The sequence below is a fragment of the Ceratocystis lukuohia genome (genome assembly GCF_044167205.1).
Source record: "Ceratocystis lukuohia strain C4212 chromosome Unknown Supercontig1_pilon, whole genome shotgun sequence".
NCBI classification, from domain to species: Eukaryota; Fungi; Ascomycota; class Sordariomycetes; order Microascales; family Ceratocystidaceae; genus Ceratocystis; species Ceratocystis lukuohia.
Window position 1 is genome coordinate 4,399,475 of NW_027263520.1, and position 16,576 is coordinate 4,416,050.

A 16,576-nucleotide genomic window follows, 5' to 3' on the forward strand; every position below is an offset into this window, starting at 1 on the left:
TCTTCTGGGCTTAATACGATAGACAACGCCCTACTCAGTTTTTCAAGCAAAAGTCTTTTCTCATTTTGTGTCTAACACTCGGTTTTCCTCAACTTTTAGTGCTTGGCTGGAGTGTATCATCAATTGATTGCTGGCATCTTGATCACGCTCTTTACTCTTTCGTGACGATTCCCTTTTCGTCGTACTTCCATTTTATCGCCAACTTTTCTAAAGCCGCTCCTTGATTGACTCTCCCTGCACCGATGAGTGACTCACAGGGCTCGGCCCCTACCCGGATCCCTATTTTGGGGGAAGAAAATATCATTATCGACAGCGGGCTGTGGCTTGATTTCGTTCCGCAGGAACTACTCGACAACATCCCAGGCTCGACGTATGTCCTAATCACGGATACCAACCTGTACAACACCTATGTTCCCTCGTTCAAGTCTGTTTTTGAGAAGCTTGCTGCAGCCAAGGCAGATGTCCCTCGTCTGCTTACATACGCCATCCCACCTGGCGAAGTGTCGAAAAGCCGAGAGACCAAGGCCGAGATTGAGGACTGGATGTTAGAACAGCAATGTACTCGTGATACCGTGGTGATTGCCCTTGGCGGTGGTGTCATCGGTGACATGATTGGCTATGTCTCTGCTACCTTCATGCGCGGTGTTCGTTTTGTACAAGTCCCAACCACTCTCCTGGCCATGGTTGACTCGTCCATTGGTGGCAAGACCGCTATTGACACGCCCACGGGAAAAAATCTGATTGGGTCGTTTTGGCAACCACAGCGTATTTTCATTGACCTTAAATTCCTCGAGACGCTTCCTGAGCGAGAGTTTATCAATGGCATGGCTGAGGTCATTAAGACTGCTGCTATCTGGGATGAAGGTGAATTCGCCGCATTGGAGCAAAACGCACCGAGCATTCTTTCCGCTGTTAAAACAAAGCCTAGCACTTCCAATGGCTTGTCTAATCGCCTCACAGCGATCTTACCCATCCTCAAGCGTATTGTAGTTGGATCGGCTCGCATTAAAGCTTCTGTTGTCTCCAGCGATGAAAAAGAGTCTGGCCTGCGCAATCTACTCAACTTTGGACACTCCATCGGCCATGCAATTGAGGCTCTCCTTACCCCTCAGTTACTCCATGGCGAAGCTGTGGCCATTGGCATGGTCAAAGAAGCCGAACTATCACGATACCTCGGCATTCTAAGTCCTGGCGCTGTAGCACGCCTGTCCAAATGCATTGCCAGCTACGATCTCCCCATTTCAATTTTCGACAAGCGTGTTGTTAAGCGCACCGCTGGCAAGAAATGCCCCGTCGATATTCTGATGAGCAAAATGGCTGTCGATAAGAAGAATGTCGGCACGGCTAAAAAGATTGTACTTCTCAAAGCTATTGGTAAAACATTCGAAGAAAAAGCTACCACCGTAGATGACAAAGCCATCCGCGTTGTTATTTCACCAGCTGTTGTCTCTACTCCTGGCACTGTTCCCAAGGACCTTAGCGTTACTGTCACCCCACCAGGCTCTAAGAGTATTTCTAATCGCGCCCTAGTTCTGGCGGCCTTAGGTACTGGCTCTTGTCGTATCAAGAATCTCTTACACTCAGATGATGTTGAGTTCATGCTTACCGCCCTTTCCCAGCTTGGCGGTGCTACATATTCGTGGGAGGAGGCCGGCGAGGTTCTTGTGATTAACGGGAAAGGTGGTCAACTCAACGCCTGCGCTGAACCTCTATATCTTGGTAACGCCGGTACCGCCTCTCGCTTTCTGACTACTGTCGTTGCTCTATGCAAGCCTGGTGAAGGAATCTCATCTACTATCCTTACAGGCAACGCTCGCATGCAGCAGCGTCCCATCGGTCCTCTTGTAGATGCTCTAAAGTCCAATGGGCTTTCTATCCAGTACCTTGGCCCCAATCTCAGTCTCCCCTTGAAAATTGATGCCGCCGGTGGTTTTTCTGGCGGTCTGATTGAACTAGCTGCGACCATTTCGTCACAGTATGTCTCATCTATTTTGATGGCTGCACCATATGCTAAGGAGCCCGTCACCTTACGTCTTGTGGGTGGCAAGCCTATTTCGCAACTCTACATTGATATGACAATTTCCATGATGAAGTCCTTTGGCATTAACGTTGAGCGGTCAACTACGGAAGAAAACACATATCATATTCCAAAAGGCATATACAAGAATCCTGCGGAATATGTTATTGAGAGTGACGCTAGCTCTGCCACTTATCCCTTGGCTGTTGCTGCTATTACTGGCACAACTTGCACTGTTCCCAACATTGGTTTCAGCTCTCTCCAAGGTGATGCTCGCTTCGCAACAGAAGTGCTGAAGCCCATGGGCTGTGTGGTTGACCAAACAGCCACATCAACTACTGTCACTGGTCCTCCCATTGGCTCTTTGAAAGCCATCCCCCATGTTGACATGGAGCCTATGACGGATGCTTTCTTGACTGCCTGTGTGCTCGGTGCTGTTGCAGATGGCACTACTACTATCACTGGAATTGCCAACCAGCGTGTTAAAGAGTGCGATCGCATTGGAGCTATGCGCACTCAGCTAGCCAAGTTTGATGTCACATGTGTTGAGTTGGATGATGGTATTCAGGTCATTGGCCGCCCGCTCAACAAAATCAAGACACCCGAGTCCAATGTCTATTGCTACGATGATCACCGCGTGGCCATGAGCTTTAGCGTTCTTTCTCTTGTGGCCCCTAAGCCCGTCCTTATTCTAGAGCGAGAATGTACTGGAAAGACGTGGCCTGGATGGTGGGATATCTTATCTACCTCATTTGGTGGATCCCTAGATGGCGCCGATGTTGTTCCTGACCACAGTGCGCCAGCTTCTAGCAGTGAAGAAAAAAAGAAGTCGATTGCAGGTACCAAAGCATCTGATACCCGCTCGGTTTTCATGGTTGGTATGCGTGGAGCTGGGAAGTCGACCGCAGGTAGCTGGGCTGCCGGTCTTCTAGGCTTAAAGTACATTGATCTTGACCGTGAATTGGAGCGCCGTTCTGGAAAGACTGTGCGTGAAATTATACACGGTTCTGAGGGCTGGGAAGGCTTCCGTACTGCGGAATTGGCGCTTCTAAAGGATGTCATTACCAATCAGAATACCGGATATGTATTTTCGTGTGGTGGTGGCATTGTTGAAGCCCCTGAGGCACGCAAGATGCTCGGTGATTATCGCAAAGCTGGTGGCCGTGTGATCCTTGTGCATCGCAACATCGACCATGTGGTAAAATACCTTAATTCAGACAGCACTCGCCCGTCCTTTGGTCAAGATGTGCGTGAGGTTTATCTCCGCCGAAAACCCTGGTACCGCGAGTGCAGCAGCCACGCCTACATGAGTCCATATGTTCACGAGAGCGAAGTTTCTCACTCAGCGCCTCCTCCCGACTTCCGAGCTTTTGTGGCTGCCGTCTTCGATCAAGAGCACCATTTAGACCGTATTTGCCATGCCAAGCAAAGCTTCTTTGTGTCTCTAACATTCCCAGAGATAGGCCCTGTAGCGAAAATCATCCCACAGGTTGTTGTTGGCTCTGACGCCATTGAGCTGAGAGTTGACCTTTTAGCAAATTTGCATCGTGAGTCTGTTGCTCATCAAGTCTCTCTGCTCCGTTCATTAGCCCCCCTACCGATAGTTTTCACTTTGCGCACTGTCTCTCAAGGCGGCATGTTCCCAGATTATAACTTCGAAAAGGCTCTTGAGCTTTACACTCTAGCTACTCGTATCGGAGCCGAGTACATCGATCTAGAAATGACAATGCCTGCGGAAATCCTCAATGCTATCTCAGAGGCGAAGGGGCGTTCCCGCATTATTGCGTCTCACCACGATCCCAACGGAACTCTGTCATGGAAAAATGGCTCTTGGATTCCCTTCTACAACAAGGCTCTGCAATATGGTGACATCATTAAGCTTGTTGGTGTAGCAAAAACCTTGGAAGACAACTTTTCCCTAGCATCGTTCAAGGCTCGGATGCTGGCTGCCCATCATGTTCCCATGATTGCACTGAACATGGGGCCTCACGGTAAGCTGAGTCGTGTTCTCAACGGCTTCCTAACGCCAGTATCACATGCTGCTCTGCCCTTCAAGGCAGCTCCTGGGCAGTTATCAGCTGTTGAAATTCGCACGGCCTTGTCGCTTCTTGGCGAGATTGAAAAGAAGCAATTTTACCTTTTCGGAAAGCCTATCTCGGCGTCACGCTCACCTGCCCTTCATAACACTCTGTTTGGGATGTCTGGTTTGCCGCATCATTACTCAACCTTTGAGACCGACAATGTCACCGATGTCAAAGACTTGATTAGGTCACCCGATTTTGGAGGTGCCTCAGTCACGATCCCACTCAAGATCGATATTGTGGACCTCATCGATGAGGTTTCCGACGCCGCCAAGGCCCTTGGAGCCGTCAACACTATTGTCCCATTGCCGAATCCCAATTTAAATGACGGCAAACCTTCCCCTCGTCTTATTGGTGACAACACTGACTGGAAGGGCATCGTTTATACTTTGAAGAGCGCTGGCATTGAAAAACTTCGAGACTTGGATGCTGACCCTCGTCCTGCCGTTGTTGTCGGCTCTGGTGGTACTAGTCGTGCAGCTATATATGCCTTCATGGACATGGGTTTCTCTCCCATTTATGTTGTCGCCCGTAACGCCAAGGCCATGGAAGGCTTGTCTCAAACCTTTGGTCCTAGTTGTGATATTAGATTCCTGTGCTCAGTTGCCGATTCTGAAAAGATTTTATCAAACCCTCCAGCTGCCATGGTCAGCACTATTCCTGCTGATCGTCCTATCGATGCTGGTATGCGAGAGGTTCTTGTCACTCTCCTACAGTCTAGTTTCGATTCTGCGTATCCTCGGGTCCTCCTAGACATGGCTTACAAGCCTCTTCAAACCCCTTTGATGCAAATGGCAGAGGACTCTTCCGAAAAATGGGTTACTATCAACGGCCTAGAAGTGCTCATTTCCCAGGGGTGGTACCAGGTACGTCGCAGGTTTTTGAAACTGCTTACTCTTATTCTATATAGGCTATCACTAACGCTTATTCTAGTTCCAACTGTGGACCGATATTACACCCTTGTTCAGTGATGCTCGTAAGGCTGTTATGGGGGAGTCTGGTTCATCTATCTCCTTGCCTTCGACGATCTAAAATACAAGCATAAAAATGGTGGAGGTGGAAAAAAGAAATGTGGTGAATTTATTTCGAGTTATTTTCTACTTTTTGTTTTACTGTCTTTGCATTTTGAAGTTAGGTAAATGAGGTGTTGAAATTCACCAATATTTCGATAAATGCCCACAACATACGTCAAAGTGCCAACTTAATCAAGTACTCGCTCAGTCCATCTATCCCGCAAACATAAAAACTGTAGATCAAGCCCCTTTACCATAAGACCGAAAAGTTTGAACATCGGTAACTTCAACTTGAACCACGCATGTTCAAAGAATCTAGTTCAATCTTAAGCTTTTGTGACTTTGCAGACTCAACATCTCATCAGACAAGAACTAAGAGGGAGATGAAAAACAGGACACAAAAATTCATGAACTATGAGCAATAGAAAAGGAATCAGATAGTTTAAAATATCTTTTGTTTAGAATAGAATAAGTAAAGGTAAGAAGCTCTGTGGGATAGCTTGAGAGAACATGTTGAAATAGAAAGCCTTCCAGGACATAAACAAGAAACCAGGAAACTCCACCTATTGGAAACAATGATAAGCATAAGGCTTGGAAAAGAAAGGAAATTGTACACCGCCCAAAAAGACAAAAAAGGGACAAAAAAAACAAAAAGTAGTCGAGCCGACTGAGGCTGTAGATCATAAACCCATCTATCAATAATAATGCTAGGGAAAATAGAAAATCGAAGGAAATAAAAGAACAAAAGGAAAACGGGGCATGAAAGTCATAGGAGGGTCCAAGAACAGAACAAAAAATAGAACGAGTGAGTGAACTGTCTGAGGGAAAAAGAAAGAATGTAAATGGTCAAAACAAAGGGAAAAAAAAAAAAAAAAAAAAAAGTAAAAAGTAAAGACATGAAAGTAGTGGTTGGAAAATGGATCGCACTGATAGGGCATACAAGCTTGAATCAATCAGTCCAACTGTGGCAGCCGGTTTAGGAAGTATTAGATGGCGTTTTGGTGCACTAGCGGAGATACCGAACAGTGTAGTGCAATCAACAGCCCAAAAGAGCCAAAGAAATGAGGGGGAGGGAGGGTGAAGTTGCTGTATTTGCTTGTTGACGTCATGACTCATCATTTTGGCCCTGCCCCTGTTGGCAGCGCTCCCTTGTCCCTCCCTCCCTGTCTTGTCCATCGGAGGTAGTGAAGGATCGTTTGTGCAGCCTTTCCGTGATATTTGTTTTACCTGGGCTGACGTCATTCTCGCAGGAAAATCAAAGTAAAAAAAAAAGAGGGAAAACTTCCAAAAAGGAAACACGGAGAAAAGGTAACCTCCCACGCCTGTCCATTGGTTGATTTAAAACCATGATGCAGATGCAGATGCATCTGCCGATATAGCAGATACGTGGGCTTCAGAGTCGGCCATCGCCCCACTTCTATTTTTAACAGGTGCATTATTCCTAGGGATATCCTCTGACATCCGGCGACCATGACGTACGTTGTTCTTAGACGTTCTGCGAACATGCGTCTTGCGCTCCTTGTTCTTGACGGGCAAAGGCAGATTTGGGTGCACATGACCATAATGTCTTGTGAGAGCATCAAACCGGCTAAAGGTCTTATCGGGGCAAATGGGGCAACTAAACTTTTCACGATCGAGATTGTGAATTGTGGCTTCGTGCCTCGTCAAGTCATAGGGGCGGTTGAACTGGCTGCCACACTGACGCCCGGTATTGGGATTCACTCGCAGACAAATGTAAGGGCCCTTTTGCGTTATCTCAGGCTTACTATTTCCACTTCGATGAGCCTCCTTTTTGTGGATTTGAAGCTCTTCAGTGGTGTTAAAGCGGGATGGGCAATGGCTGTACGTGCATGAAAACGTTTTTTCACGATCTTGCTGGGCAATCAGCTCGTTTTGAAGCGATCTCATGTGCGGTAGATTCTGTGATTGTGGCTGCTGCTGGTGGTGGTAGGGGTGAACGTGGCTTTGGGTACCACCGGGATGACGCATAATTGCAGGAGAATCGAGTGACATCATGTTCATGTGGCCAGACTGGGAAACTGGGGAATGGCTGTAGTCGCTTTTGTTACAGTCTTCGAACAGCACAATACTTCCGGCGCCAACATCAGGCATGCCCAAAAAGGCTTCTTCTGGAGATAGAGACTGCGGAGTGATGTTGTGTGCGTTGCTCAGGCCTGGAAGTGTCTGGCCTGTTTGCTGGGGCATAATGCTGGAAAAGACATATGAATCAGTCTGGTCGTTGAAAGCCATGGACGATGGCATGTTTGCGGACATGCTCATAGCCATGGGCGCAGAAACAGCTGGTGTCATAGAAGAAGTCGACAGAGAAGATTGCATCCAGGGTGCAACAGTGAATGGCGCATTGTTGTAAGCAGGAGTGGAGCCTGATACTGGAGATGTAGTAGCACTTGTCATGTAGTTAGATTCAAAGTTGAGATTGGGATGGTTCATGTTGAACATGGGCGTCCGGGGACGGGAGTCTATAAATTGTTAGTTGATTTGTATTGAGCAGGAGGTAGTGCGTAATGGGTGATGCGTGGTGAATAATGGGTGGTGTGATTGGTGATGGGATTGGTCACATGACAAGGGTGACTTTGGACTTACCATATCGTTGCTGTCTCGGAAAGGAGCTGGGATCTCTTGGGTACTGGGCTAGGTGTTGATCATTGGGAACAGCTGATGAGAGGCTAGGGAGGCTAGAAGCCGCATTCGCATAGTCGACATAGCCCAGCCGAGCCATATTGAAATATACGGGACGTTCGAATGAAAGGTGAAGTTATAAAGATGGGCAGAGTGTGACTGCCAGAGTTGGCAAAGGCGAATAAAATGCGTTGGACGACAAGGAAGGCAGCCAAGCCAAGCTTGTTGTACAGGCCGGATGCGAGTGAGGTGTTGAGCTAAACTTATTGGTAGCGATGTATATGGAGCGGGCGCAAAGAGTTTATAAAAGGCGAGAGGCGGTCGGATAATGATTCAAAGCTCCAAGTGGGCTTAAATGCAAATGTCAAGTTGATGAGGCGAAGGGATAACGGAGAGGTTTGAGGATGAGAAGAGAGCACGCAGCGACAATTAGGAGAGCGAGAAAGAAAATATAAAAAGAATAGAGGTGATAGTAAATGTATTTGGAAGGAGCTCTTTCCATCAAACAGCTGCAACATGAAGAGGGCAGTTACTCGTTTTTATATCAACAGCAGGAAAAGAAAATGAAGGCAGCACTGAAGAACTTCGGATGGCTCTTAATAGCACCCCCCCCCCTGGATGTATGACTCCCCTTATTTGGATGGACGCCTAGACACTACTAAAAAGTTGGAATTTATGTTTTCTTTTTCTTTTAAGTTCGATCTTTTTTTTAGTTGTTTATGAGCCCCGCCTTTCTTTTTTTTTACCTCTCCTTCCACCATTTACGGAAGGGGAGAACGAATGACAAAAAAATCATCTCGAGATGAAATCGAGGAGCTTAGAGGTTTGGTTACATGTGGTCAGTTTTTCCATGGCAGTAATTGCCTTAATACTCTATTGCCCTTTTTTTTTTTTTTTGCTTCACAATAGAACCTCAACATTCCCTACTTTTACTATTCTTCCTTGTCCGCCGAAAGTCACAAATTCAAACACGCACACGTTGTCAACGCTATTGCGGTTCCGGCAAACAACCTACATTACCAAGATGCCCTTAATAAGATTGAGTAAGCTTGACGTCGACGATATGTAGGCTCTTTTTCACCTTCGGTCCTCTTCTTCCGTTTTCTTTTTTTTTTTCCTAGTATTATTTGGGTCGGTTTTCGGGCTTTTCCCTTCCCACCCAAGCAAAGCCACGCGGATACAGACTTGGATGACATCATTTGAGACTTTTTTTTTTTTTTACCTAGCTCCCAAGTAAAAGTAACTTTTCTGACTCAGCAGCAACAGCGGCAGGAGGAACAAAGTAAAAATGTAACGCTAAAATTCGCAAACAAGTTTTTTTTTTTTTTTTTTTTTTTTTCCAGATTACCCAGATTCGACCTCGAACTAGCCTGTTACCTACTGCGTTGGCTGCTTTTGCTTTTCTTTCCTTTCCCTCGCTTTACCCTTTTCTTGCTCTGCTCTAGCTTATTTTTTTCCTCTTTCCTGATCTTTCATTTCATGGCCCGCTTCAGCTTCAGCTCCTGTCGAAAGGATGCACGCCGTCCAGTCATATTCCGGACTCCCGTCCACTCGGTATCTCTGTGATCTTACAAGTCCGTTTGGGCTAGTCCCAAATCCAAATCCAAATCCAGTTCCAGGTTCCAAGTCTCGAGTTTGAATCAACCAGATCAAGGCCCAGATCTAGGTCCAAATTCAGGCCCAAGCTGAGAACATATACATGGTGGACAGTTCCTCTCCTCTCCTCCCTTCTCCCCGCCGCCCATTCGTATAAAGCAGCATTAATGCTGTGTTCGGGAGCCAAGTATCACGGGGCTTTGGAAAGAGGCTTGGATTCAAGTTCAGGAGTCAGGAGAAGGAGGCTTGAGAGGTCCGAGAGGCCTGAGACCAATATAATATGCTCTTTACGTCTGCACTGGCCATTATCCGGGCCATGCTTCAACAATTGCACAAAATGACTATGCCACGCTAAGCCTCAGCATCAGCATCAAAGGTTGATGTTTAGTGGTTGACTGGCTAGCTGTCTGGCTGTATGGTCGGCTGGCCAGAGGTTTAGTGGTTCCTAGTGGTCACTAGTTGGACCTTCCGTTGCGCTGGGAGTGCGGTCTGGCCCGTGTGTAAGGTGCAGATGCCTCGAGCCAAGAACCGAGGCAGGGATTTAATAGATGGGGAAGGCTTTATCAAATCGATAAAATGGCGATGGGAAAACTGGAAAGGTCCAGGGTATCCTTGCCCTGCAAAAGTCTAAGTTCAACAACCTCTTAGGTCCTGGGTACCGGCTCTATACGGCGTCCTTTTTTTTTTCTAATTTACAGGTCTTTTCCTGTGTTTGTGTGTGTGTGCTGTCCTTTACTCATCTTTTTCTTCTTCTCCTTCTCTTCTGTTTATTTCTCATTCCCGAAATAGGGTCAAGGAAACAATCCGCCACAAATCGGGCAGCCTAGGCCTGGTGCAAAGTAACCTTTTCCCCTGGTTCACAAACATTAGGTTTTGCCTCGAAGTCTCGAAATGACAGACCTCGAGCTTGGATGTTTTTGTACCTATGTACCAATAAAGGAGGATCGCGGAAAAAGGGGAACCCAATATCTGAGAAGAAGGCTAGCAAATGCAATGCAAGACGCAAGAGAGTGTCATAGCCGAATCTTCCAGTGACATCCAGAAAGTTAAGGGCACAGGGAATATGAACATCGCCGTATCATTGTCCTTTGCCATGGTTTCTTGTTTTTCTATTCGTTGACGTTGACGTTGACACTGTCTCGATGTCGTCATAAGGGGAGAGTAAGGAGGGTCGCCCAAGCTAAGCGAGTAAGCCGAAGAAACCCAAGCCAAGGGAAAAAAAAAAAAGAAAAAAAAAAAAAAAAAGACATAAAATATTCAATAATACATAAGCAGAGAAGCCAGCTGCCTTGGTAAGCAAAGACATAATTTATCATGAATTTATAGTTGGATAAAAACGTAATGTTCCTTTTTTCTCTTTTCTTTTCCTGTCGCTTTTGTTTTTACTTTCAGCTTATCCAGGCCCGCCTACCAAAGGGAACGACCAGGAAGAGAGGAGAGGAGGACGGCCTGGCGCAAAGAAGCTATGTCCCTATCTTTGTTCCAGTTTCTTTGTGGTCCCGCCTTGTTGTCGTATTCCATATTTACTCTTGTCCATCTGGTCCTCTCCTCTGTCTGTCTACTTGGTGTGTTTATGTATGCAGGCCGGCGGCCAGATCCGATTTCGTCAAAGTCACCCTCAACATAATCATCATAATCGTAATCGTCATCGTAAGCATACATGCTAAAGTCATACCCATACTTACACTCATGCCCATACCCAGCAGCATCACGTCACGTAACGGTTAGACAGGAAATAATAAAGTCACCCAAAAGCACATCCGCGGGAGGACTATACTGTCTAAATACAAATGCATGACCCAGCACTCCATACAGAAAGCCAGAGCCACACCAACGCAATGTTGAAACCGCGCTTGTTAGTTGGCATCAGATCCCACCCCAGGAGAAGAAATGTATTTACCGAGTTATGCTAGTGTACTGCTGTACATGATCATAGTACATGACATGGTCCGTTTGTATCTAGTGTATTATTAGTACAGGTGCACCACTTCTTATCTACCATTTTACTTACTTCAGATCATATATGTTCCCCATGTTGTAACCAAGCTCCTTGTCGGGTCTGTTTTCTTACTCATGCACTATTATGCTAGTGTACCCGTTTGGTTGACATTAGCTTTCCCTTGACGTCAGCCTTCCTGGATGACAAAGTCTTGTTTCTCTTCTCCTCTGGCCCCAGTTACACACTACACACCACATAGTACATAGTACATAGTACATAGTACATAGTACACAGTACACAGTACACAGTACGTATTTCTCATTGCACATTGCACACTATAATATACATTACATTTCTAGTGTGTGAGATGTAAAAAAATATATTTGTGGCTCAGCACATAACAAACAACTAAATAACCGCAGCCCTCCTGTAGTCGTCCTCGAGAGGAATGAGATCGGGAGCAAAAGATCAAAGCGATAAAATCAAGTGTAGAAGAACTAGTTGACCAAACAAACAAAGAGGCGTATGGGGGACGTGCTATGTGTACACACATACAGCACACACATATACCATACAGACTCGTTCACTTATTATGTATGCGCTTCCGTCCGTTCATCTCGCCTCCCTGTTCTCTCCCATAGCAATAAATGCGTTCGCCAGTGCGTGCATTAGGGCTGTGACCTTGGTATAGTCTAGTCTGACATCCAAACGAGCAAAAAAGAAACGCCATGTATATCTCAGTTGCACAAACTATATTAGCAGAAGAAGACAATGGCAAAGGGAGATAAAGACAGACACAGACACACCTGCAGAACAACCCCCAGATTCCAAAGCCAAAACAAGGGCCAGGCCAAAGAAAACTACTCTTAGATCTACATTGCAACCCAAACTCAAGTACAGCTCTTTGTTTTTTGAGCTTTAGGCTCGTCGTTATTGTCGCTGGCACTGCTGTTGCTCGGCTGCTGCATGATGATGATTATTAGCATCGCTGATGCAAGGTTGCGGGCCAAAAGAGTATGCAATAAATAAACCTGCGCTTTGATAAACACAAAGCCTCTCGGGTGTCCTCTTTTGGCCTTTTTCTCCCTTCGTCTTCCTCTTCTCTCTTTAACACCCCCCCCCCCCCCCTTCGACCATCCGCTTCTCCCTTCTCTCCTCTCTCACAAGTCGGCCCACTCCTGTTAAAGGATTGCCTCCCTCCTGGCTCTCCTCTCCCCAAAAAGAAGCTTTTTTTTTTGGAATCCGCCGATGTCCTGCTGTTTCTCCTTCCTCTCTTTTCCTTATCCCTGCATCCTCTCCTCGGCCTTTGTCCACGACAGGGCTGGTCGCTAACTACTGGCCGACAGACTGGCCGACCAACTAACCGACCAAACAACGCTAAAAGGACTTGTAAGGTTGGCAAGAAGAAAAAAGGGAAAAAAGAAAAAAAGGACAAAGACTTGTCTTTGTGTCTAAGACTCGGACATCAGCGATTCGAGACTCGAGCTGCTACCCTCCAGCTAGCCAGTTAGCCGGCTAGAGAGATACGAGCGGTTAAGAAGGCTTGTGTTTGCGTTTGCGTTGTTCCGGCATCGTTTGTCGATAAAGTTCGTAATATATTTAGTTAAGAAAGAAAACCCTGCATTGCTTCCATCATCGTGGACATGAAGCCTCGGTTCAACCCTTTTTGTTTCACTTGGTTATTCTTGACCAAGCAAGCCAAAGCCAAGAACTTGCTTCGTTTTTCTGTGTGTATATGGAATTTTGGCGTCTGGCAAAACGAGGCTATGTTTCCTTCCTTACTGTGGAGTCCCCCTGTGGCAGACAATTCGTTTGTGGGGTGTGGCAGCGACAGTGGAGACTTGATATTCCTCGTCTATCATTGGCCAACGCCACAACTGACCACTGTCAACCAATCTTTACAATTCTACCTTCTTTCTTCCTGGCTCTACGAATTTGTTCCATCAGCCCCATGTGAACACTTGATGCACAGCCCAACCTTCACTTCTTACGATTATCGTCCTGCCCCTGTCATACATTTTGTTGTTTTTTTTTTTTTTCAGGGCGACCACGCATCATACGCCATCTGCAATGAGAGGCCAAGCGAGGAGCCACGAAAGCAAAGTAGCTAAAAGTGTCACAAGAACCAAGTCACAAAAGTATTTAGCCATACACCACCACGACTTGCACAGGTAGACGCTCAATATCGGCTCGAGAATATCCCCATTCAGCTGCTCAACTACCCAACTACTCAACTTGAATATTCCAGGCTACCAACTGTACATATTCGGATCGAATTACTCGCTACAGGAAGTTATTTAAACGTACAATAAAAAGCCTCCACCACCAAACGATCCCGTGACCCTAAAACACCGACTCACGCTACAATCCATCCTGCCTGCCTCTCCCCAACACTCCAATAGCGCGCCTTACACAGCCAAGTTCCTTTAACGTTCGCATCTCTTTCCCGTTTACAAACTAGATTCCCGCAGGATCTAATGCTTTTTTTTCTTTCAGCATGTTCCTATAAATGGGTCGCTCGTTACCTCGATCCCATCTGGCTAACCTCTTCAGAGTTATTTTCTCGTCCAAAGGTCTCCGTGGGTGGAGTGCTAATTCAGCTTTTGAGCAAAACAAAAACGGCAGTTCTAGACCACGCTAGTTTGCCAAGTATGAGCTGACGCCGAACTACTCGATATGAGCATGTGACGATTACCTTTCGATGTAGCTACGGGTCACCATCATTAGCGTCCATATCAAGGTTCCCTTTTCATCGGGTTGCCTATATCTGGCTCCAAACAAAAGGTCTTTCAGAAAGTTTTCCCGCTCATATATAGAGCTGATTTGGCGTTCTCAGGTCTCCAACAAACTTACTTAATGATATAAATTCACTTCTCCTAACCAGGCAAGTCATTGCGTCTATAAAAATAACAACCAATACGCATTGCGGGGGGGGGGGGGGGGGGGGGGATTTTCGTATCAAAGCCACATCTCGCTATATTTCAAACTTGATGAGTCTTTTTTTTTCCTGGCACTCGTCTTATCCACCTTATTGGACGTTCGAAACAAGCTCTTCGTGATTAAGAACAACAATCTTGACTTGTACGCCTCCTACAAACAAACACCACCAAGATGCCAATGTATCAATGCATATCACAAGCTTCTACTCATTCAACTATACCCTTGTCTAGTGACAACTAAAAAGAAAACGGTCAAAAAAGAGCAACAGAGCGGAAGCTTGCTCCGGTCGACCAATGCCCCTCCTCCCCTCCCCCTGTGTGGCAAAATGTTTGCTCGCCCCAAGCTATGCGGTGGATACCCCTCTCTCAGGAAAGCAAACGCTCTGTGCACTTGCTGGTATACATGAGACAAGTCCACGTCGATGAGCTGTACACTTCTTGCAAGGCTACGTGCACCAAAGGTTTCTATACACTACCCGTTCATTATTGGAATAGCTCTGTTACTAAATGCGACATTGCAACAGCTGGCGGAGGTGACACGATTTTTTTCGTCGTCACATGTGTTGAGGCCTCTGACCCTAACACTGCTGGGTGGGTCAGCATCGCTTTCGTGGGTCATGGATCAACATGTCATCACAAATTTTGAATGTTTGCACCATCTCCATAGATATTACAATAGGGAATCAACATCAAGAACACAAACTGCAGCAAAATTCATTCGTAGATCCTTCAAACCAATTGACAATAGTATGTTGCTTGGGTTTCATTATTTTTTTTAATAATTCGTGTTAAAATAATTGAAGACGCCGCAAGTTATGCATCACTTCTGGCTGTGGACAAAAAACAACCCATCCGTAGAAACCCCCATATCCTTCCATATGATGCAATAAACACCAGAAACAAAATAGACCAAACCCAGGTGCCCCCAACCTCGTGGGAGAAAACATGCCGCCAGATAATACAGCGGCCCGTGACTCGTATAATCAAATGTGCAAAAGAGCAGAAATCAAATAGCTAAGGAAACAAAGGGCGCAATGGATAAACACCTATGGTTTAACCACCGAAACCGTACAGAGTGCGGCCTTGTCTCTTCAGAGCATAGACAACATCCAGAGAGGTAACAGTCTTGCGCTTGGCGTGCTCGGTGTATGTGACAGCATCACGGATTACACCTTCAAGGAAGGACTTGAGAACACCACGGGTTTCCTCATAAATCATGGCCGAGATACGCTTGACACCACCACGACGGGCAAGACGACGAATAGCAGGCTTTGTGATACCCTGAATGTTGTCACGAAGAATCTTGCGGTGACGCTTGGCGCCGCCCTTACCAAGACCCTTACCACCTTTGCCGCCTGTGAGAGTATTCAGTTAGACCAATGTTATGAACAGTATTTAAGAACACAAAATAAAAATAAGAATTCAAAAAAAGGGCGATGATTATGATTGGCAACTTACGTCCAGACATTGTAGAGTTTTAATGAAAGTGTTTAGAATAAAAAAAAAAAAAAAAAAAAAAAAAAGAAAAAGTAGACCAGTAGCACGAGGGCAATATTCTTCGGAAGGAGAAAAGAGTTGTTCTGAAGTTCAGAAACAGATTGGTTGATTTGGGTTAAAGTGAGATGTTGTATGCAGGTATACTCAGCCAAAAACTAGGGGGCATACTGACATCTTTAAACAAGTTGTGAACAATTCCCGATCACTCAAAATAAAGCTTGCTAAAAACGCGTACTGATTTGTTGCACTGTAGCCCCACTATTTCTGTTTCCAACGCGCTGAAGTTGCTTAATTAATTTGCATGACCAACCAGGACGTCTAGCAACATAGTACTTCCAAAAAGAGACAAAAGACGCTCTAACCAATCAAAAAAATGCATTTGCGGCATTTGTCTCCACTCTAGCATTCCCCTTCCCTATTTGGCTAAATATTTCCAGCCTTGTTCTTTTTCTCATGCTCTCCTAGTTTAATTATATACATGGAATTGCACAAAGCGTGTCTTTCACAACGCGTCTTTAACAAGGCACTAACAGACCTCTCGCTTGGATAAAAATATTTTTTTGTGATAGACTAGGCTAGCAACGTAAATTTTATGCAGCAATGTGCTTTTTCAAATTGAATGAGTTTTGTCATGGCTGTATCTTAGGGTTACAACCACAAATAATGCCATTGAATTACACCAAAATAATGATGTCTAAACTATAGATGTCGGATCTTGTCTACAAATATATGTTAGTGGTTACTTTGTTTTCCTTTTCACTTTTGGTTGTTCTACTAGTTGATGATTTTTCTAACATAACATAACATCAGACCAGTTCATCATCCATTGCCTTACTTTTCTTCTGATAACAAAA

General features: G+C 45.6%; 3 protein-coding genes across 3 annotated transcripts; 1 reads left to right on the plus strand and 2 right to left on the minus strand.

The window, feature by feature from the left end:
* Positions 1-242: 242 nt before the first annotated feature.
* HOO65_011085 (Pentafunctional AROM polypeptide) lies at positions 243-5,130 on the plus strand (the record flags this gene model as incomplete). The annotated part of the gene is made up of 2 exons (XM_071005261.1): positions 243-4,964; positions 5,032-5,130. 2 exons carry the CDS (start codon positions 243-245, stop codon positions 5,128-5,130), a joined length of 4,821 nt encoding a protein of 1,606 aa, XP_070862907.1.
* Positions 5,131-6,504: 1,374 nt separating this feature from the next.
* Positions 6,505-7,851, minus strand: HOO65_011086 (putative transcription activator protein; the record flags this gene model as incomplete). Its single annotated transcript, XM_071005859.1, has 3 exons — positions 6,505-6,528; positions 6,591-7,591; positions 7,716-7,851. The coding sequence occupies 3 exons, from the start codon at positions 7,849-7,851 to the stop codon at positions 6,505-6,507; spliced, it is 1,161 nt and encodes a 386-aa protein (XP_070862908.1).
* Positions 7,852-15,278: 7,427 nt separating this feature from the next.
* On the minus strand, positions 15,279-15,693 carry HOO65_011087 (histone-fold-containing protein; the record flags this gene model as incomplete). The annotated part of the gene is made up of 2 exons (XM_071006224.1): positions 15,279-15,580; positions 15,684-15,693. The coding sequence occupies 2 exons, from the start codon at positions 15,691-15,693 to the stop codon at positions 15,279-15,281; spliced, it is 312 nt and encodes a 103-aa protein (XP_070862909.1).
* Positions 15,694-16,576: the final 883 nt, after the last annotated feature.